Source organism: Suillus subaureus (assembly GCF_016647635.1).
Source record: "Suillus subaureus strain MN1 chromosome Unknown BJ212scaffold_16, whole genome shotgun sequence".
Taxonomy (NCBI): domain Eukaryota; kingdom Fungi; phylum Basidiomycota; class Agaricomycetes; order Boletales; family Suillaceae; genus Suillus; species Suillus subaureus.
This window is the reverse complement of record NW_024538572.1, coordinates 784,305-803,004: the sequence shown is the minus strand read 5'-3', so window position 1 is coordinate 803,004 and position 18,700 is coordinate 784,305. Positions and strand designations below refer to the sequence as shown.

Below are 18,700 nucleotides of genomic sequence, written 5' to 3'. Positions count from 1 at the left end.
CGCGAGTCTTGGGATTAAAGGCTATATCTCTGGCTCTATCTTAGGGACTTTCTGGTCGCTCTAGTCATCCAAGCAATATTTCTAACCCCCCTCCAACACATTCTATTTTTTGACCCCATTATGGTGTCACACAAATCGGTCATTTGTTGCGTGGGAGGGCAAGTCTTTCAGCCTTTCTGGAGCACACAATTTTTTGTATGCAAGGGAGCGCTACATGTTTTGTGGGAAAAGAACCATGGAGGGTTAGTTAGCAAGTATGATAAAGTAGCATGGGTGGCAGTCTCAGAGTGCCACTGCATGCAGGGGTTTTTTGGTGGGTCACCATGTTATGATGCTGATAACAAAATCATTGGATGGTGCCATCGAGGGTTGCGTATAGGGGGTCAGTATGTATGATTGGCAGTCTCAGAGTGCCACTGCGTGCAGGGTATTTTTGTCGTCAAGAATAGTTTTTTGGGGGGTTCATTCATGATAGTGCAACAGCGGCAGTCCCAGAAAGTGCCACTGTGTGTGGGGTCAATTTTTTTTTGCAAAGAACCATTATAGAGGGCTGCTGTGGGTACATATGCTGGTGGAAGAGATGGTGGAAGTCTCAGAGTGCCACTGTATGTAGGGTCTTTTTTTTTTTTGGTCAAGAACAGTTGGAGGGGTTCATTCTCGATGGTGGCACAGGCGGCAGTCTTAGAGTGCCACTGTGTGAGAGGTCAATTTTTTGTAGAGAACCACTGAAGGGGCTAGCAAGCATGATGGTCTAGCCATGGGCAGCAATATCAGAGCGCTGCTGCGCGTACATTGGTATGAATAGAGATCAATCACGATGGTGCACAGGTGGCAGTCTCAGAGTGCCACTGCATGCAGGGTCTTTTTTGTTTTGTTTTGTGAAGAACAGTTTGAGGGAGATGGTGCATTGAGTGGCAGTCCTAGAATGCCACTGCACGTGTGGTCCATTTTTTTTTGCAGAGAACCATTTGAGAGGGCTGATCAATGATGATGATGGTGGCAGTTCAGGGTCTTTTTTTTTTTTTTTGGTGAAGAACTGTTTTCAAGAGGGGTCAGCATGGGGGGTTGATGATAGTGGTGCTGTGAGTGGCAGTCCTAGAATGCCGCCGTGCACAGGGTCGTTTTTTTTGTTGGAGAACTGTGTCTGGGAGGGCGTTCGATGATCAGTGTGCTGCGGCGGCAGTCCTAGAGGGCGTGGTGGATAATGATGCCAGTGCTGCAGCGGCAGTCCTGGAGTGCCGGGTGATTTTTTTGCAAGAATGCGGCTGTTGTGGGAGGGATGCCGGTGCTGCGGGCGGCAGTCCTGGAGCGCCATATTGAATATCTGGCCTTTTTCGGACCGTGGGAAAACCTAGGAATGCCGTTTTTTGCTGGCTGGCCGGACCCTGAAGGGGCTCATAGCATGCATCTTCGGATGCAGATTGTGATAGTAATCGAGTAACGTCTCGAACCAACGACAGACCTTCGTTTGAGAATCCAGGTGAGTTCTTTGCTTCATGATGACGAAATAATAATGCACTCACCTCTTGAAGTCCGTCCTTGATGCGCACGAACGAGTCCCATGCGTTGTTCATGAGAAATCCACACAGTAGCGGCTCTGGAGCGTGTGTTTTGCCTTGCTCAGGCGTAAGATAAAGCAGGACCTGTGTGACGACTCGATCGAGGTGAGCCAGAATCTCGTTTCCTTCAAAGTCCTCATTTTCAGTGAGTCCCCACGCATCTTTCAGTGATTTCACCACGCTCTGGCGGTATGAGCTCAGACGCCTGACATACGCTGGGGTCATCTCCCCGATGTGATCTTTCATGTCGTTGAAGGCGAACGACGCATGCTTGTCGAGGGTGTCCATCACGGTCGACCATATCGAAAGATCTTGCTCGTCCTTCGACTTGACGGGTGCCTCAAGTGACGTGCGTAATTGTGCTACCCTGGCCATCGCAGGAGCATCGCGTGCGTCGACTTTGTCGAGGAGTTCTGACACCTCAGCAGAGCTTGGGAACAGGGCCTTCGAGCTCAAGTGCTTGAAAACGGTGGCGCACATCTGAATCCATTGTAAATATATCTTGTTGCATTCGTGAGTGTGCAGTCCCTTCCTCATACATAAACAAATGAACTCACACCCATGCAAACGTCAATATTCTTAGCAAGCCAGTTCACCATATACTCCCGGCGATGCCTGAAGTGCAGGCCAAGCTGCAACAAACGCGTCGCAAGGAACGTGCACATATGGTCTTGGTGCAGCACCTTGTGCAGACGTGCGTTCTTCTCCTGTTGCGTACGAATCTCCAGCAAATGTGCGATCGCCAGCTCATTGCATTTGTCGGATGGTGCTTTGTCGAATACTGCCTTTACTTTCTTGAACACGGTGATCAACACCTCTTCCTCAGTCTCCTTATACTCATGCAAGGCGTTGTTCCTGCTCAGGTGGTTCGCCAGTGTCGTCCCTTTCTCGAGTAACTTGTCTGGTATGCACATCGTTAGTACTATGTCATTTAACTGATAGTTGTTATAGGAAAGGGCGTTGTAGGTCCGCACATAGACCTCCTTACTAGTGCGGACGTGTTAGCATCGAGGCGTGTGTCGTCCGCGCATAGACCTCTTGACTAACGTGGACGTATCGATCGGTACGTCTGCCGTTATACTATAGACGAGTCCGGAACTCACACTCACCTTCATCGTATATAATGACACCCCACTTCACATTGCCGTGGAGTAGCCCTTTCAAACGGCACATCTCATCGTGGCATTCGTTGTAGCTTGAGATGTGTTCTTGGGTGACGTTTTTCAGGGCACGTATCTTCTCCCACTTCTTCTCATGCACTGAGTATTCGTCCATCAGCGACTGATTGTATCGTCATAGTGCGGCAAGTTGATGTTGCCCAGATGCGACAATGATGGGATCGAGATCGTTCATCTCGAGTTCGATGATCTCTTCTGGTTCATTGAAAGTCTTGGTGAGTTTCTTCACATCCTTCAGACGCAATGTCTTCATGATCAGCGGTATCGCGGATATCTCCTTCATTGATACTATACCGTACTTCTCGAAGCACTCTACTAACCTCTTCGTTTCAGTCTCATTCTCAGGCCTGTTGTTGTACACTCCAAACTTCAGCCTTCCTGCAATTGCAAGAAGATTGACCCAGGCGATCCCCACTTTGCATTTGGCCACCTGGTTGTTGAGCTTTTGCGTTTCTTTCGCAAGGTCTGTCTTCGGAATCATCGCTTCGATGGGTCGGTCGTTCATATGCAATACCGACGCCTCATCCTCCTAATCAAATTCAATCATTTCCCAACATTATCAGTGAGTCTTCCTTCGAATTCTTTAATGACCTACACTTACTTTAGCTTTCTTTCCTCCTCCTCCCCTGGCTTTTTTTGCTGGCATCCACTTTGTCGACTGGGTGACAAGGTATGGCAATGTGTTGGTAGCTGAACTAATGATAGATTTTAATCGATAATTGGCTCGCTGATTTTTCTACTCCCCATCAATGTAGATACCATGTATATATCAGTATATACTATATTTGCAATATAATTCATGTAATGTCCGCCCTCGCTACATGGTCTATCCACAGACCTGCATACAAATCAATGTAGATATCAAATCTTAGGTGTAGAAATCACTCTTTTATAGGGTTGTTTTACCATTTATGTAGGTAAATTTAAATAGAACACCTGACCATTTTGTGTTTGGGGGCCTTGGGGCTAACATAACCATAGATATAACCGAACCCCTGTACAGTTTCTATATATAATAGCAGCAATGTGAGGACGTTCACCGTCGAGAAAACTTTCGGAATGAGAATTATTATTCGATGAGCACGGGAAAATGACCTGAAAATATGTGTATGTCTTGACTCACAGAGACCGCATGCATAGTAGAATATGTTATGCTTCACCAGGACAGTGTACAGATGGCTGTTGGTGGACCGCCAGCTGAGGATAGCGCGTATGAGCGTAAGGCACATGAGACCTGGAGAGCGTCAATCAGTGCGTGTCTATGTAGATGTATACTCCCTATTCCTGGCGACACACCAAATTCAAGCCCAAGCAAGAGAATGAATGGTATGAAGAGCTGGACGATAGCCGAGCTCTGATAACAGCCTGTGATGCCTGGGATTGCGCTAGTTTTCCCTGTGAAAGTGGAGTGTGAATAGCGGTACTAGAACACCGAAGTGAAGTTAGGCGCGCGTACACGGTGCGGTGGCAGTAGTGGCGAAGGCAAAGCTTATGGACGATATGCCGACAGCCTGACAAATATATATCCACAAGCTCATGGTGCAGTGAGAGTGTGGGACTCACAAGAAAGGTTGCCACCATAGTTGCGAGCACAATTTTGTTGTTGTTCCAGAGCGCATATGTCCTGAGGAGAAAAAAGCCTGTGTGAATGTGATCAGGATCACACGGCTTTTGTAGGGAAGGGAGATATACATTCAGAACAAGACACTGATATAAAGCTGAAGCCTGCGAGAGCAAAGGGTTGGGTTCTGCAAGGATGTGCGTACACGACAGACATACATGAGCAAATAGTGTTCAACAACTGGCATTTCTGCAAGTCATGGAGTCAGCATCGTTGATCGGCCAATGAGTCCACCGAGCATTCACATACATCAGAGTTCTCGTTCGAGATGAAGTTCACTGAAGCACTACATGTCAATTTATAATATGTGTAGGCGCTGAAACACACTATACAGATGCCCAGTGAAGAGGAGAAAAGGCACATATCGTGTGACAACATAAAGGCCTTTCACAATGGACCAGCGTGACCGAAGCAAGAACATCCACTATGAACAAATTATTATCGTCAATATATCAAGTGAGGCTGAACGAGTGCATTACCTCCTGATGAAGTGAACAAGTATAATCGTAGATCTGACAAACAGAGTTTAATAACAGACCGAAATACCTCGCAACAAGCACACCCAGAACGTAGCCATTGATGCTGAGGTATGTTAGAACAAAGAAGAAGCAGCGCAGACAGTACGCACCGTATATGTACTGGCAGCACATGGGTTCTCCATTATTATCAATGACTGTCGGGTCTGACATGGAACGCACCGTGCTGACCTGCAAACTCCTCGCCGCTACGAAATCGTCTGCCGAATACCCTGTCTGCATTGGGCCAGGAGGCAGAAAATGAGTGTGGCGCACGAAGGAATGCACGTCGTGTAGCTTCTTATTGCGTCTGAATGAGATGGGAAAATAGCAATGCCCGGGCGCAATGTGGCTATTATTTAGCGTCATGAGGCAATGAGAAGCAAAGCGATGTCAATCTGAATGCGAGGCATACATATACTGCAGTATTATGATAAGCCATTGTGCTCGGCGGTCCAGGATCCTGTACCTCCACATTTGCCTTATGAGTTAGCGACTTGAAGCGAAAATCAAAGTGAAGACTAGCGGATAAAGAAAGAATCATTGGTCGATACTAGCATTAATTATAATCCAATAGTCTGTGTGCACATGATGGCGTGAGTAACGCTGCAAACACTAAAATAAAAAGATGGTTCTGTTGTCCGATATCCATGAATATGTCATGGCAGCTGGATTCGGTCACCACTAATCGGCCTGAAGAGTCAGTGTTACCATCACGGATGAGCTGGGGTCTGCGGATGGGAGGATTGTGGGTGGGATCGGGCGTGATTCATTGGACCTTGGAGTTTAAATGGGAGGTAGGGATGGGCCATGTGAGAGCAGGATTGTGGGGTGTTGAGGAAGCACCTTTTGTCGCAGGGCCTCATGTTCTCCCTCAAGCTTCTCGATGACGGTATTCAGCTTGGTCAAACCTGCCTCGATCATGACCAACCGCCCCTCCACGGAATTGATGTTCGCACCCACTGGGGCCGGAATAATAGGTGGCACGGGTGAGAGCGTGATGTCAGGCGAGACTATGTAATGATCAGTAGAAGGTTCATTCAAGGTATGCCACAAACAACGCACTAACGCGCGGAGAATATTGCAGTAAACTATATGCATCCGTTCGAAGGAGTGAGATGGTATGCGCTGGAGTAGCTGCTCGACGCGAGAAACAACGATATTATGCTGGATAGATAGTCAGATTCGAGCAGCACGAAGCATGGACTGCTCGATTGGATGCAGCATAAAACGCACAATACACGCACCTCTAGAACTTAGAGAAAAACACCCACAATCCCTCCAACTCCACCTCAACCGCGCCCAAAGCCATCAACCTGCAGTAAAATATCGGCGCTCATTCCAATCACTACACCCCTGCGAGAGTTTAGAGGCCATAAATAAGGCGTGAGCAGTCACGGTGTTCCCCAATAAACGACGGATGGTTATGGACTCGAACGACAGGACACTTTGTCTGTGGCACTTGAAGATAGGCGTCGTGTTGAAGATGGACGTGAGGTGTGGGCATTGGCGAGATGGGCAATTGATAGCAAGCGGTCAGCGAGATGGCGGGCGATGGCAGAGATGGCGGGTGGGTGATGGCAGAGATGACGGGCGATGACAGAACTGATGGCGAGATAAGATTGGTGATCGAGGACAGAAATACGAGAGACAAACTAGCCTTAGTAGTATATTATAAGGAACATACGGAAAGTACTGCTTCTATCAGTGTGAAGCGTGTGCAGCAAGCCGTCAGACTCGTTGCAGTCGTTGTCGTTGCAGGACATGGCGGTCCAGGGCAAGAAGTTACGGATAAACCGGCACCCTTTCCGAGACCGTAAAGGTAATACGGTTGACGGCCGTATGGAATACGGTCTTGTACAGTACGGTCTGGCCGTACACTGTATATACCGGTATGGCAACCGTATCCGTTGACAGTCACCGTACAAACCGTCAATGACGGTGACGTTGTGCAGCAGTCAAATCCAAAAGGAAACAAATGTCCACTAAAACGTAGGTTATACAAGATGTAATGACTAAGTACACGATCATCAATCTACACCACAAGCACTCCAGTCTCATTAGGTGCTATTTTACTTTCAACCGCATGAGTCTCACAAACCTGGCCCTCACGCTTCCATCAAAGCCTGAGCTGCCTTCCTTGCATTCGCTTTCAGGCCCTCGACCTGCAACTCCATGTTGCGGATTTTTTCCCGTGCGGCGCGGAGCTCACCGTTAAGCCGATCGACTTCAGCTTCTAATACAGTAGTCTGTCCCTACACATAGCTTAAACGTCGTAATCCAAGATTGATACCAAGAGTACGTACTTCATCATTAACTTGCGTTGGCGGAGTGAGGATGGCTGGAGACTCTGAGATAGGTGAGGCGGGTCGAGGCGCTGGTGCCGACTCAGATCTTAATACGACTGGAGTTTGTGGCACAGGTGTAGGCATGGTGACAGCTTTGGTGACAGGCGGAGGTGCACTGAACGCAGTGGGTGCGGGCACATGTGTCGGTGCAGGTGCAGGCGCTGAGGGTGTGGACGCCGATTGCGCACCATTGAACACAGCACCGTTTTCGAGACTAACGAGCTTCAATGCGGCAGTTTTTCCAGCAAAAAACTCGCTTGCTGAGAGAGAGGGCTCTGACGAGGCCGCGGCTGGGTAAATGTCGGACTGGAATGAGTCCGCCTGATGATGACGTCAGTGAAGCTATTGTAAGCGTTTCAAGAAATATTTACTCTGCGAGGCACAATGAAAGCGATGGGTTCCACGGATGAACCTGATACTTTGTACGCACGGGCAATCTCGCAATCCGACACGTTAAGGGCACGACGAGGGAGGAAACAGATTCCCCGCTGGGGATCTGGGGATTTGTGCTCTGCTAGTGCGAATAGCGAGTCACTTTCGTACTCGTAATACCGGATATTTCCATCGCTATTGGATTTAAGTTAACCGAGAAAAGCAAACGCATCCGACTCTGCCTTACCCTTTGCCAGCTAGAAGCAATAATATGAGAAAAGACGAGTCCTAAGTACATGCGACGCGCTCACCCAGGAAAAGAATGCCATTGTCACTCCAGAAAGGCATGATGACACCAGCAGACTGATCAATAGTCATCGTCTTGACATTTCCAAGACCTCCCGTTTCCCAGATGGAGACTTGACGGTCACTCATCTTGCTAAAGCCAGTAGTCACGATCTTGTCAAGATCGCCCATCCACACGACACGAGCGCCTTTGATACCGCCATGCGCCTCAGTGATGCGAACGGCTTCACCCCCTGCACGAGGATCGAATAGACGAAGCTTTTTGTCTCTACAGGTCGTGGCCATAAGCGTGCCGGTAGGATTGAAGGCCAGACACTGGATGGTATCGTTGTGTCCAGTGAGAATAGAGCGTGGGCGATCGGTATCAGCAAGATCCCAAAGCTTAACCGTGTGTTCGCTGGACGCACTGGCGAGGACGTTAGACGCGGTGGGGTGGAAGAGAACCTGGCCGATCTTGCGTGGTGATGCATCGATGCGGGCGACAGGGTCAAAGTCTTCTGGTACCCAATGATCCTGGCCCCAGCCTTCGAAAGCGGAAGACTCGACCTTCCAGATCATGACTTTGCCGTCTTCACCACCCGAGGCAACGATGGAGTCGTTATGTGGGGACCAATCAGTGTCGAGGACGGGGGCAGTGTGACTGCGCGCGAGGGGAATAACATCAGGAAGTTTGTACGGGAAGTTTGGGACAGCTGCAAAAGGGGAGGGGAGGGGAAGTATTGCGAATGCGCCACCTCCGGATGCATTCCAGTTAACGCTAATGTATCGCTGGGAGGTACATCAGCAAAGGACAGACGTGAAGAGGGAAAGTGGTCACCCCAGAAGCAGAGACGAGATTCGTGTCCCATGCGCTGCCGGAGACCTTCACGTTGTCATATCCATGTTCTTTCTTTGCTGTCTGTCCGAAGACATGGCTGTGGGAGACGCGATCAGTCTCTCGGCGTACTGCAATCTTGGGCATGTGCTCACCGATACTTAGATGCACGAACAAATCGAGACATCGTCCGCGATTATTTGCAAACGACGAATACTTGACAGACGAACAGAGCGAACTGGTATCCTGTGCTGTTGCAATGCAGCAAATTATGCCCTGCGGCTCTCGCCAATTACAGTGTTTCGCACAGATGCTAATATAAATAGCGTAGAGACTCTGGTTTACAGCGTGTGAAAGTTACGCGGGAAGGGCGGTCGTATATTACTCTGCCCATGTCGAGTCAACTTAGACCTACTAGTATTCTACCACAACATTAATGCCCCCCGTAAGTTTTCTCGTGCTTTCTCTATTACCTCGCTGAGAAAAACCTGCCAGTTGGCTCACAGCAGGTAATGTCATAGTTAACCCGACCCGGCAAAATAGCGTCATAACTAACAATACCAACTCCTCATCGACTCCAGTCCCATATGGATGGATTAATGACAAGTTCCTCTATCATGATACGATGTACAAAAAAATTATGCTTGTTCAATCTATGATTGGCCCCAGAGCGGACAAGATTGAAATTTCTGAAGTGGTGGGCTCATGTCGCGCAATCGCCACATAGCTAACTCGAATTCGGCGAACCAAGAAGTTTGATTCCCGGGCCATGTTATTAGTTCAAACTTTCAAAGTATCACAATTAATTGTTCAGCCAGATGGCACAGATTGCTCGAGTGGAGCTTGAAGAATGTGGGCTCGAACACTACACTCATAACAAACTCTTCGATGCTCACTCGATCGCCTGCCCGCCGTCAAACTCGAGACAAGGTCTTACATCCTCTAGTCATTTGTGGCTCGGAAGTAGCTTCGTAATTCTCATGTCTCGTCCCATGCAACACCAGTCTCAACACTATCGACGACAGGATACACATATATAAGTGGCAACGGTTATCACAAAGCCAGTCCATTAATGGTAATGGTAAGTTTGAGGGGTATGATGTCTACTGCATATTCCAAGATCAAAATGCCAAATGCGAGAGTCCGGTATCCCAAACTTTATGCCTGTGGAAGAAATTTGAGCATGACCCACACGATAAGAGCGCTTAGGCTCAGCATAATCAACATTCCGCCAACGACATAGGCGGCCAGCTCCCATGGGAACAAGTCCTGAGGCAGGGGTGCGTTCCTTGGATCAGCAGCAAGACGCTGCGCTGCCCTCTTCTCTTCTGCTCTGAAGACGGCCGTTCTCTTGTCTGCAGAATCGTATATCGGCCCCTTTTCGCCGAGTATAACGAACGAAGGGAAATTTTGTTCACACCATTGCTCGATCTGAATAATGATATTTAGTCATAGACGAACTATGTGAGGGTGCGTGTGAAGTACCTTGCAGCACATCACTGAAATTTTGAGGAAGTTTGGATCATGCGGTTTGGCCTTGTGGTGAATCTTCCGTGCGTACTCCCGGAAGATTAAAGCGACTTCTCTGGTGTTTGTTGACCGCATAATGAGCTGCGGTGTGTCAGCATACCTAAATAAATTATAGGTGAATATGACGTACTTGAGCAGCCTCCGCTTTCCGTATCTTGATGTTGCGCTGGAACATTTCTGGGTTCATGAAGCAAAGTGACAATGTAGCCATTGCCATGGAGACGGGGACTGCGCAGAACACGAACACGCTCTGGTTTTTGAGTAGGCGCAGGTAGTCCAAAGAATCGCATGCATGTCGCAGAGCATCAAGAACCATACCGCTTTGTATCCACGTGGCACGCTCAATGTCACCCTTCTCGTACATATCTTTCATTTCGTTGAAGCCGTATTTAGCCCAAATTTCTCGAGGCCAAAAGAAGCGTCTCTCCTCGACGTCTTCCCGGAAATCACGGATAATGTTGGTCTTTTGGAGGAGAAGGCCCATAGAGTTTGCTAGCTCAAGTTGATCGCAAAGAAAAGACGCTTCCTTGCCTGAAGCTGACCAAATGCGAGTGAGGCCTTCACCTACGAGGCCTGCGACGTAGTGGCAATAGAGGTCATAGTCCGCAATAGTCTCGAGGTAAACAGTGCCGTTGGTTGCGGCTTTATGTGCGTAATCAGCCATACCGTTCTCCATTTTCTGACAGATGTCAAGAATGACAGTCTTGTATCTGTGGTAGGTGTTAGGTGGAAGAGCGTGAATAAAGATGTGAACGTACTGGGGTGGTAGTCTATTGACTTCTTCTACGACAGTGTCGTATTCGAGGAGCAGGTTTCGATCTTTCTCATCAGGGCCGTTCTCTGTAAAGTTCCAGCCAGGGGTTACCGTTAAGTTATGGAATTGGCGGAGTATTGGCTGCTTCTTCTCGTCAGGAATAGTCATGTCATCTTCAATTGTGTCCAGGCCGCGCAGAATGAGGTAGTACATGCAAATCTGGAAAGTCGAGGGTCAATCATGCGGATGGGGTAGAATGGATGATTAGCTGGTTAAAACTGAATAGGCATGCAAACATGGGCAGAGGCCCACGCAAAGAAGAAACATAAAAGAGGCAAAGTGCTTACCGTTCTTGCGAGGTCACCGTCAAGCTCCTTGATGACAGCTGCAAAACTTCTGCTTGTCATGTCGAGGAATTCCCAGCAGCGGCGCATGGAGGCTCGATCCCAGCCTGACGTGGGGTGCTCTTGCTGAGCGGTGATATCGCGTTTCGTCTCATGGTAAAGGTAGAAATGAAGAAGAGTTCTGAACTCAAGAGGGTGCGTCAAGAGAAGACCTAGCATTGAAGTCAATTTTCCCATGGTTGTAGACGTCGAGGATTAGTTGTAAAGGTGGTTTGGAGGCTGTGGTGTCGAATAAAAAGAGTGCACTTGCCAACAGTCGTTTCTCCACCTGAAGTGAAATGAATTGAACGCGGTCGAACCACAAAAACGTCGCCTGGCGCTAATGAATCAAGCCTGCCCGCTCGGAAAATTCCGGGCCGTAGGGTAAAAGGTTGGCTTGCCAACAACAGTGCTTATATAGCACCTGCCTGTACCTGCTCATCTTCACTAGTACTATGTATACAAACTAGCTAATACAAACCTCTACGCTTTCACACTCCATCAATGCGGAATGGGAGAAATAATTGGCAGAAGAACTTCAGGAAGCGGTGGAAAAATTGAATATGGTTAGGCCGCCATCACGGGAACGTCCTAGCAGTACTGAAAATTTCCTTATGAAGGATCATCAACATAGCCTAAACTATCGGATATCACCAGCGTTCATTAAACTCCAACCAACAAGTTACAAATCATGGACGATATAGCCCATCCTCCAGTCCGTTTGCAAGTTGCCTCATCAGTCCCAGTCTCCTCCAAACACGCTCTTTCTCTCGTCAATAATTTCCTCGACGATTTTCAAGCACGTAGTACACCCTCCAAGGGTAGTGATACTTCAATCACTGCCCAACTTCAGAAGCTGAGTAAAGCGCTTGAACAGGAGTGCATCCGACGATCAAATTGACCATGTCACGAGGTGAGCTGATATTACTCATGGTATATGATAACGCGGACAAAGACACTGACCCATACATAGATTCGGCAATGTGTGTGGGAGACGGTCGAAAAGTACCAGCATTAGCCCGTAGACTAAAAGAAAATGTTGAAGCACACTGCGAGACTATGGCTCAAATTCAGTTTTCCATGCGTATAGCATGCACTCACATCCCGCACACGTCCGTACTAAGCCCCAGCGATGGCACTCGATGACCGAAATATTAAGAAATCTGCGAAATTTGACCTAGGCCTGACCGTCGGACTAAAATCCCCTTGGTACTGTCACGAGCTCCCTTCTTGGCATAAACTACAGTACTTTGGTCCTTGATAAGATGCACCAGGATAGAACGCCTCCTTGAGATGATTTGTAAGTGTTCTCGCTGTTCCGCACTTGTCAATCGATAGCACCTGTTCTCCAAAGAACAATGGATGTATCACACGAATGACTTTTGCTTATCTTTCTCGATATTCTTAGATGCTATGATAAAAATGAAAGCGAGTGATATCTCCTGCAGTTTTACAGCTCTACTTGTTTTGTGTCTTAACGATGTCTCAGTTCAAAGATTTCAAGCCCATTCTTGGTGCGAAAACATCATTTTCTCGAGTTACCCATTTACTCATTCCATGGATCAGACCAGAGTGTTGGATACGGTGTGGTTGTTGGTGCGTTGTCAAAAGTCCGATCGTGGTCAATTTCTAGATTCACTTCTAGGAATCGGGTTTTTCTTCGCCCTCCTTATGTTATGCTTGACCGCGGTGCAATCTAACTTCTCTCGATATACCCCAAGTTCATCTGAAGAGTTCACGGTTTGTCGCATTATACTTGTGCACGTCATATAATGGGACTGCTTCTAGAGTGCTTCCCGCAGTGTCAAAGTGTGTCAGTCTTCCTAGCCAAATAAGACTTTCGCTGATTTACCCATGTTAGCCAGGGTTAGTGTGCTGCGGCATGTAGGTCATCTTTGTCCACACATTTGAACACCTGTGATGCATCATCGCAGTGTCAGCGCCTGGACATGGAGTGCGACTCTCCTTCAGTCTAGCACTGCAGCTTATACATTTGGTATGGATTACAACATGTGCTCGAGCAATATACGCTGACCGTGCCTAGGTGTCAGCGGCCCTTGGTCAGCCAATTTGTGCCTCTTCAAGCTTTGACTGATCACAATTCCTGAAGGTGGTACGGTGCGGGCGGTTCTATCCAAGTGGCGATGTTTGGAATGGTGGCTGCCAAAGTCAAGATGAACGCGAACGGCGCTCACACATTCTTGGAGGTATGGTACGTACACTGTACGTGAGACTGACCCATCAACTTTTCTATAGATTGTCAAAGTTCGCTTCGGTACCGCAGCCCATATCGTGTTTACCATATATGCGTTCATCTGCGTTCTTGTTGTATGCGGATCTCTCTTAGGTGAGATTGCCGCGTGTGCCGAGATGGTCACTGACGCGTGTTTTAGTGGGAGGCGCCGCCACTGTGAACGCCCTCACCGGCATGAACATACTTGCTGCGTATTTTCTGTTGCCGATTGGCATCGCGGTTTATGTCGTATTCGGTGGACTGCGTGCCACCTTTATTTGTGATTGGACGCATACCGTCATTCTATTCGCCATCATTTACACTTTCATCTTCCGTGCATAGTAGGTGAAGTCCCCATGTCACAGGGATGTGCTGCTGAGAATCTGCGCAAATAAAGCGGGACATCACCGGAGATTGGTAGCTTAACTCGAATGTATGAGTTGCTCACACAAGCTGCAATTGATGTGCCTGTCCCCGGTAATGCAAATGGAAGTTATATGACCATGAAGTCGAATCAGGTGGGCAGATGGCATTGGTTCATTTACTCTTTCACATCTTTTCGTGCTCATTCCTGTCAGGGTCTTGTCTTCGGAGCGTCAGCATTGCTTTCAGGATTTGCCGGCGTGTTTTGTGATCAGGGTATGTTATAGATTTACCTCATGTTTAGTCTTCTGACGTGGCGCGCGTAGGATACTGGCAAAGGGTAAATAACGTATATTTGCACTGCAATCGTAAACTGATGTGTCTATCAATCTCAAGGCGATTGCAAGTCACCCCAAAGGAACCACTAAAGCTTATGTATTTACATCCCTTCATCCGCCGAATGATGCAACGCTTACTACAATGTCACAGATGCTTGGTGGTCTCTCTTGGTTTGCCGTGCCTTGGGCTTTCGGATCTTGCCTCGGTCTGAGTGCCCGAGCGCTTCAAAGCAGTGTAAGGTTTCGTGCGCCGCCTTTTCGGCGCCAAGTTAACGTCACCTTAGCCTTTGTTCCCGACATACCCGTCCCCCCTGTCACCGCAACAGACAAGTGCAGGACTCGCCGCACCAGCTGCGGCTGCGGTGCTAATGGGAAAGGGCGGAGCTGTGGCGCTGTTGTTAGTGGTTTTGTGAGTCACGAAAAAACTAAAAACCTTAGACATTAAGTGTAATTATATTTTCTGCAGCATGGCCGTAACGTCTGCTGCTAGCGCTGAGCTCATCGCGGTATCGAGTATTGTGTAAGTTTGTCATATGCACGATTTCTGCGCACGCGCTCACCCAATGTAAGGTCGTATGAGTAAGACTTGTATGCCACATTGGCCGTTGTCATGACTCATTTAAATGTAGCATCTATCGTACCTATTGGCATCCACAGGCGACGGGTGCAGAGATTGTTCGTGTTTCACACTACGTGATTTGTGCATGGGCGATATGGATGGGGTGCTGGGCGACTATAGTAAATACTTTTTCCAGTCACTCATGGGGAATGTATTGATTTGTGTCGTAGCTCAATCAAGCGAACATCGACCTGGGTTGGGTGAGAACATTCCCTGACATTATTCTACCGAGACTGAATTGGGTTACCCCAGTTGTACTATGTTCAGTGGGTGGCCCATTTGACAAATTAACTCAACACGCTTACTCTTCGTGGGGTGGCGCAGGGGAATAGTGCTTAGTCCCGCAGTCATCCCTATCATCCTCACGGTATGGTGGTCTAAACTCACGCGCACTGGGCTTTTGTGCGGCTCCATTATCGGGGCTATTCTCGGGATGCTTGCATGGATGATCGGCTGCTGGAAGATCAATGGAGAGCATTTTCGGTTCCGTCTGCAAAGATCTTCATGATGACAGGCTATCCCATATTACAGGCGCCATCACTATAGCTAACCTCGCATTGCCAATATCCGCTGTATGCAGTGGTCTTACTGGTTTTATGTTCTCGGGGCTCATTACTGTCTTCGTGTCTCTGTTGAGTAAGCGGTCAGTTGCAACGTGCCTGCATGCAACTGATGATAACCGTGTCAGAACCTGATAATTACGATTTCGAAGGGACCCGGGCTATTGCATTGCTGGACAAATCGGAAAATAACGACCCCAATTTGGATGTGGCATCTGCCGAGAAACGCGAAAAATTGCCGTCAGATTTCGAGGTGGGGCCTACGGATCCAGTTGCCCAAGAGGACCCCCTCTGCTATGACACCCTGCAAGGGGTGTTCAGGCGAGCGACATGGTATTCATCAGCAATGTCTGTCATTGTCATTCTTATTGGTTGGTTCCATCGCTTGCGTTGCCATGCAGACTCTGACATAGACTTTCCAGTCCCGTTGACCATGTTTTTCACGAACTACGTATTCAGCGAGCGGTTTTACGCATTTTGGGTGACATGCTCCATGTGAGTATCAATCAAACTAGATCCGTGAACTTCAATTGACGATGACGGTGAAGCGTATGGGTTTTCATGGGCGGGGCCTTCAGCGTTATTCTTCCCTTGCTGGAGTCGCGGAAGGAGATGGTTGCGATCTTGAAGAGACTTGGAAAGCTTGTGTCTACGAAATTGTACATAAAATCGTGATCAAATTTGCGAGCAATCGACTAATCGACCCTGTGTCGTTGCGTAGCAGAATATTATTCAAAAATACCCTGATCACCGAGCCTGAGCCATTGCTGTGACTGGAGACATCGCTTTTGCCGCATGTCCTCGATCTGAGCCTCAGAATTTGTTTTTCTTCACAAACACATGCAGAAAACAAAGTTCAAGTTCAACAGGCATGTTCATCCACCGACTCGGGTAATTATGGAACCCACATTGCGGACACTATATACGCGAACGGGCCGAAGCCCTCAAGGGGGAGAAACTAGTAGAAAGGGGGAAGTTATTTGTGAGCAGCGAACGGCATATCCTTTAGACTAATCCCAGAACTACTAGCTGATCGGCACTGTCACGTCCGCAGCCAGTGACTCGGGCTCGAATTTGAAGTAAGTAAAGTTTCACAGTTTAAGCACGTAGTTTGACCCCAACAAGTTGCCTTGAGCTTAGCCGACTCGGCGGACCGAGTCACTGGAGGTCGGATAATTGACATTAAAAACATGAGATTCTTCGGCTTCAGTCTAGAGACTAGCGCGCGCTTATGGCATGCCAGTGCTTCGTCAGGGTCAGGCGGACTCTAGGTTCGTCGGGTCTGCTCATGAATACATATATCTTCAACAATTACTTGATATTTATTCCCTCTGACCGTCCAACTTCGCAGTGGGGCAGTCTCGGACTTTCGTCTGTCACTTTTCCATTCTTCCTTGTTCAACTTTAGTCACTCCTTTACTTGGCATTGCCAGTGCCTGCTTGCGCCAGTGATGTCCCCCTCCATCGATCCTGTTGCACGCAACATCACTATACTAACAAGTACGTTCCAATCGTTGTCTGAACATTCTTCCAGTTTGATTTAGACTCGCCAGCGACATTAACTGGGCTCATGGTCCTCGAGTATTTTTGGTTTCTGTCCGATGAAATCAAGCTGGTCTGGCCGTGAGTACCTTCCACGTATCGATGAACGCCGTCGATGAACATTTTCTGGTGAACAGGCGATTTTGGAAGACTGCCGAAGCTACAATTTATGTGATGACCAGGTATGCCGGTTTAGCCGGACAAAGGTGAGCAGTTCAGCAACTTAGGGTCGCGTGCTCACTCTTGTCACTCGCTAGTTTCAACATTTGGTTTGCGTTGAGGATGGCCTCGGGGGTTCCCAATAGTCCGTCTACTTGCAGAGTATGGAGCTTGTACCAGACCGTGATAATTCAGTGTCTGTTACTTTCAGTGGAGTTGCTACTCATGCTGCGGGGTACGTGGCTTTCGGTCTTACTCTAGGTGACTGTTCATTCGCCCTTATTGCAGTGTACAAAATGTACAACAAAGGCAAACCTATCTTTGCACTCTTGTTCATCTTCAGTGGCGCGCAGGTTGCCGCTATGGCAGTCAGCGCTCGATTAATCATAACTGGCACTCGCTATTCCCCCACTTGCGTCATAATCTCGCCTCATCACAGTCGAATCTATGTCGGGTGAGAATTTTCGTACCTCTTGTATATCTGATCGCCGAGTCGAGAACCAGCGTCTCAATCATTGTAACCTTTGCGTTCATCCATTTTACAATGCTATGGCGGTTTTTTAGAAGCACATCCAGCAGATCAGAAGCTCTGCGTGCTTGGCTCAAGCTTGCAGTCCGCGACGGTAGCTACACGGCCATTGCGATAATAGGTAGATTTGCTATACTTGTTTGTTCACACATGCTCATCACTCCAGTGATCGTCATCTTCATGTTTCTCTGCAGCACGCACGTCATCGACACAAAGATGAGTGGAAACATAATCTTTTAGTAAGTCTTGCGTGTACCGCAGGTTTCTTTGCTCATTGAATTTCATTAGCGTACTGCTTTCCTGCCTTTGGTTTGCTGTTGAGTGCGAGATCTTGGGCGGTCATTCTCTTTCCTCATTCACTTTTTCAGGCTGGACGTATAGTTCTTCACCAAGAGAAATTCCGTAAAATCCAAGAATCCCAGAGGGGTGATGTTAATGATCCAAGTCGGTGGACTCAGACAATCGAGGTGGACCTTGATGACGTCGCGTCTTTTGATGACCCCGATGCATGTCCGCCAAGTCCCTCCAGTTTGGAGGTCGAGTCGACCGAAGTTTCTACCCCGCTCGACTCTATGTCAGACGCAGGAACGAGGGATATCGCTGACGAACACCTTTGGGAGTGGGAGGAGGACAATGCGCCGCTGACGAGCTGCTCGTCTACATTCATGCTCATCGAAAGATGCATCAGTAGTGAGGGATCAAACTCTATGACGTAAAGTAAATCCATTTGTTTTATGAGACAATCATGAGTCGAGTCCGTAGTACATGGCATATCACTAATAGTTTTACATTGCCAGGCATATGATGCCACCTTTGGACTGAGATGCGCAGATAGTCAAGCAGCCTGCATGAGGTATGATACTTTTCACCACTAAGGACTTAGTAGACCTTCCGAGTCGCCGAGCGTTTGTGCTGTTTTCATGAAAGCAGTAATCCACCTGTACCGCGGTTCGAGTCGTTACTTTCGTACCCGTGCA

The 18,700-nt window shown here is 48.1% G+C and overlaps 6 protein-coding genes across 6 annotated transcripts; 3 read left to right on the top strand and 3 right to left on the bottom strand.

The window, feature by feature from the left end:
- Positions 1 to 3,614: 3,614 nt before the first annotated feature.
- Positions 3,615 to 5,554, bottom strand: BJ212DRAFT_196715 (uncharacterized protein). The gene is made up of 14 exons (XM_041342611.1): positions 5,289 to 5,554; positions 5,066 to 5,225; positions 4,987 to 4,996; positions 4,897 to 4,940; positions 4,838 to 4,840; positions 4,686 to 4,782; positions 4,608 to 4,636; positions 4,517 to 4,547; positions 4,430 to 4,462; positions 4,301 to 4,377; positions 4,194 to 4,248; positions 4,034 to 4,132; positions 3,861 to 3,971; positions 3,615 to 3,788 (listed from the first exon to the last, which is right to left on the bottom strand). The coding sequence occupies exons 1-14, from the start codon at positions 5,348 to 5,350 to the stop codon at positions 3,661 to 3,663; spliced, it is 939 nt and encodes a 312-aa protein (XP_041193218.1). The 5' UTR covers positions 5,351 to 5,554; the 3' UTR covers positions 3,615 to 3,660.
- Positions 5,555 to 6,563: 1,009 nt separating this feature from the next.
- On the bottom strand, positions 6,564 to 8,860 carry BJ212DRAFT_1503752 (uncharacterized protein; the record flags this gene model as incomplete). Its single annotated transcript, XM_041341600.1, has 6 exons — positions 6,564 to 7,128; positions 7,180 to 7,542; positions 7,593 to 7,788; positions 7,841 to 7,850; positions 7,905 to 8,667; positions 8,717 to 8,860. 6 exons carry the CDS (start codon positions 8,858 to 8,860, stop codon positions 6,982 to 6,984), a joined length of 1,623 nt encoding a protein of 540 aa, XP_041193217.1. The 3' UTR covers positions 6,564 to 6,981.
- A 1,011-nt stretch (positions 8,861 to 9,871) lies between these two features.
- BJ212DRAFT_1271884 (squalene synthase) lies at positions 9,872 to 11,578 on the bottom strand (the record flags this gene model as incomplete). Its single annotated transcript, XM_041330984.1, has 5 exons — positions 9,872 to 10,144; positions 10,199 to 10,324; positions 10,374 to 10,953; positions 11,002 to 11,216; positions 11,345 to 11,578. 5 exons carry the CDS (start codon positions 11,576 to 11,578, stop codon positions 9,872 to 9,874), a joined length of 1,428 nt encoding a protein of 475 aa, XP_041193216.1.
- A 128-nt stretch (positions 11,579 to 11,706) lies between these two features.
- Positions 11,707 to 12,556, top strand: BJ212DRAFT_1355349 (uncharacterized protein). Its single transcript, XM_041335664.1, has 3 exons — positions 11,707 to 11,946; positions 12,001 to 12,293; positions 12,354 to 12,556. The coding sequence occupies exon 2, from the start codon at positions 12,072 to 12,074 to the stop codon at positions 12,279 to 12,281; it is 210 nt and encodes a 69-aa protein (XP_041193215.1). The 5' UTR covers positions 11,707 to 11,946; positions 12,001 to 12,071; the 3' UTR covers positions 12,282 to 12,293; positions 12,354 to 12,556.
- Positions 12,557 to 12,571: 15 nt separating this feature from the next.
- BJ212DRAFT_1568617 (putative urea transporter) lies at positions 12,572 to 16,168 on the top strand (the record flags this gene model as incomplete). Its single annotated transcript, XM_041342009.1, has 26 exons — positions 12,572 to 12,680; positions 12,870 to 12,894; positions 12,947 to 12,976; positions 13,026 to 13,120; positions 13,169 to 13,189; positions 13,242 to 13,262; positions 13,313 to 13,376; positions 13,425 to 13,440; positions 13,491 to 13,587; positions 13,637 to 13,727; positions 13,774 to 13,954; positions 14,011 to 14,131; positions 14,192 to 14,252; positions 14,303 to 14,316; positions 14,373 to 14,549; positions 14,599 to 14,723; positions 14,781 to 14,834; positions 14,885 to 14,893; positions 14,944 to 15,052; positions 15,104 to 15,133; positions 15,166 to 15,194; positions 15,258 to 15,416; positions 15,448 to 15,569; positions 15,622 to 15,864; positions 15,916 to 15,988; positions 16,042 to 16,168. The coding sequence occupies exons 4-26, from the start codon at positions 13,052 to 13,054 to the stop codon at positions 16,166 to 16,168; spliced, it is 2,013 nt and encodes a 670-aa protein (XP_041193214.1). The 5' UTR covers positions 12,572 to 12,680; positions 12,870 to 12,894; positions 12,947 to 12,976; positions 13,026 to 13,051.
- Positions 16,169 to 16,754: 586 nt separating this feature from the next.
- On the top strand, positions 16,755 to 18,509 carry BJ212DRAFT_195513 (uncharacterized protein). The gene is made up of 8 exons (XM_041342610.1): positions 16,755 to 16,993; positions 17,047 to 17,116; positions 17,173 to 17,241; positions 17,293 to 17,429; positions 17,483 to 17,648; positions 17,699 to 17,844; positions 17,890 to 17,962; positions 18,012 to 18,509. The coding sequence occupies exons 1-8, from the start codon at positions 16,945 to 16,947 to the stop codon at positions 18,127 to 18,129; spliced, it is 828 nt and encodes a 275-aa protein (XP_041193213.1). The 5' UTR covers positions 16,755 to 16,944; the 3' UTR covers positions 18,130 to 18,509.
- The last annotated feature ends 191 nt before the right edge of the window (positions 18,510 to 18,700 follow it).

Excerpts from the sequence above, each read along its gene's own strand:
- BJ212DRAFT_196715 (XM_041342611.1), bottom strand. The coding sequence starts at position 5,350 with ATGTGGAGGTACAGGATCCTGGACCGCCGAGCACAATGGCTTATCATA. Across the intron at positions 4,249-4,300 it reads CTATGGTGGCAACCTTTCTT|GCTGTCGGCATATCGTCCAT; the intron begins GTGAGTCCCACA and ends TATATTTGTCAG. Across the intron at positions 3,789-3,860 it reads CTACTATGCATGCGGTCTCT|TTTTCTCGACGGTGAACGTC; the intron begins GTGAGTCAAGAC and ends TCATTCCGAAAG.
- BJ212DRAFT_1355349 (XM_041335664.1), top strand. The coding sequence starts at position 12,072 with ATGGACGATATAGCCCATCCTCCAGTCCGTTTGCAAGTTGCCTCATCA.
- BJ212DRAFT_195513 (XM_041342610.1), top strand. The coding sequence starts at position 16,945 with ATGTCCCCCTCCATCGATCCTGTTGCACGCAACATCACTATACTAACA. Across the intron at positions 17,117-17,172 it reads GAAATCAAGCTGGTCTGGCC|GCGATTTTGGAAGACTGCCG; the intron begins GTGAGTACCTTC and ends TCTGGTGAACAG. Across the intron at positions 17,649-17,698 it reads CACAGTCGAATCTATGTCGG|CGTCTCAATCATTGTAACCT; the intron begins GTGAGAATTTTC and ends GTCGAGAACCAG.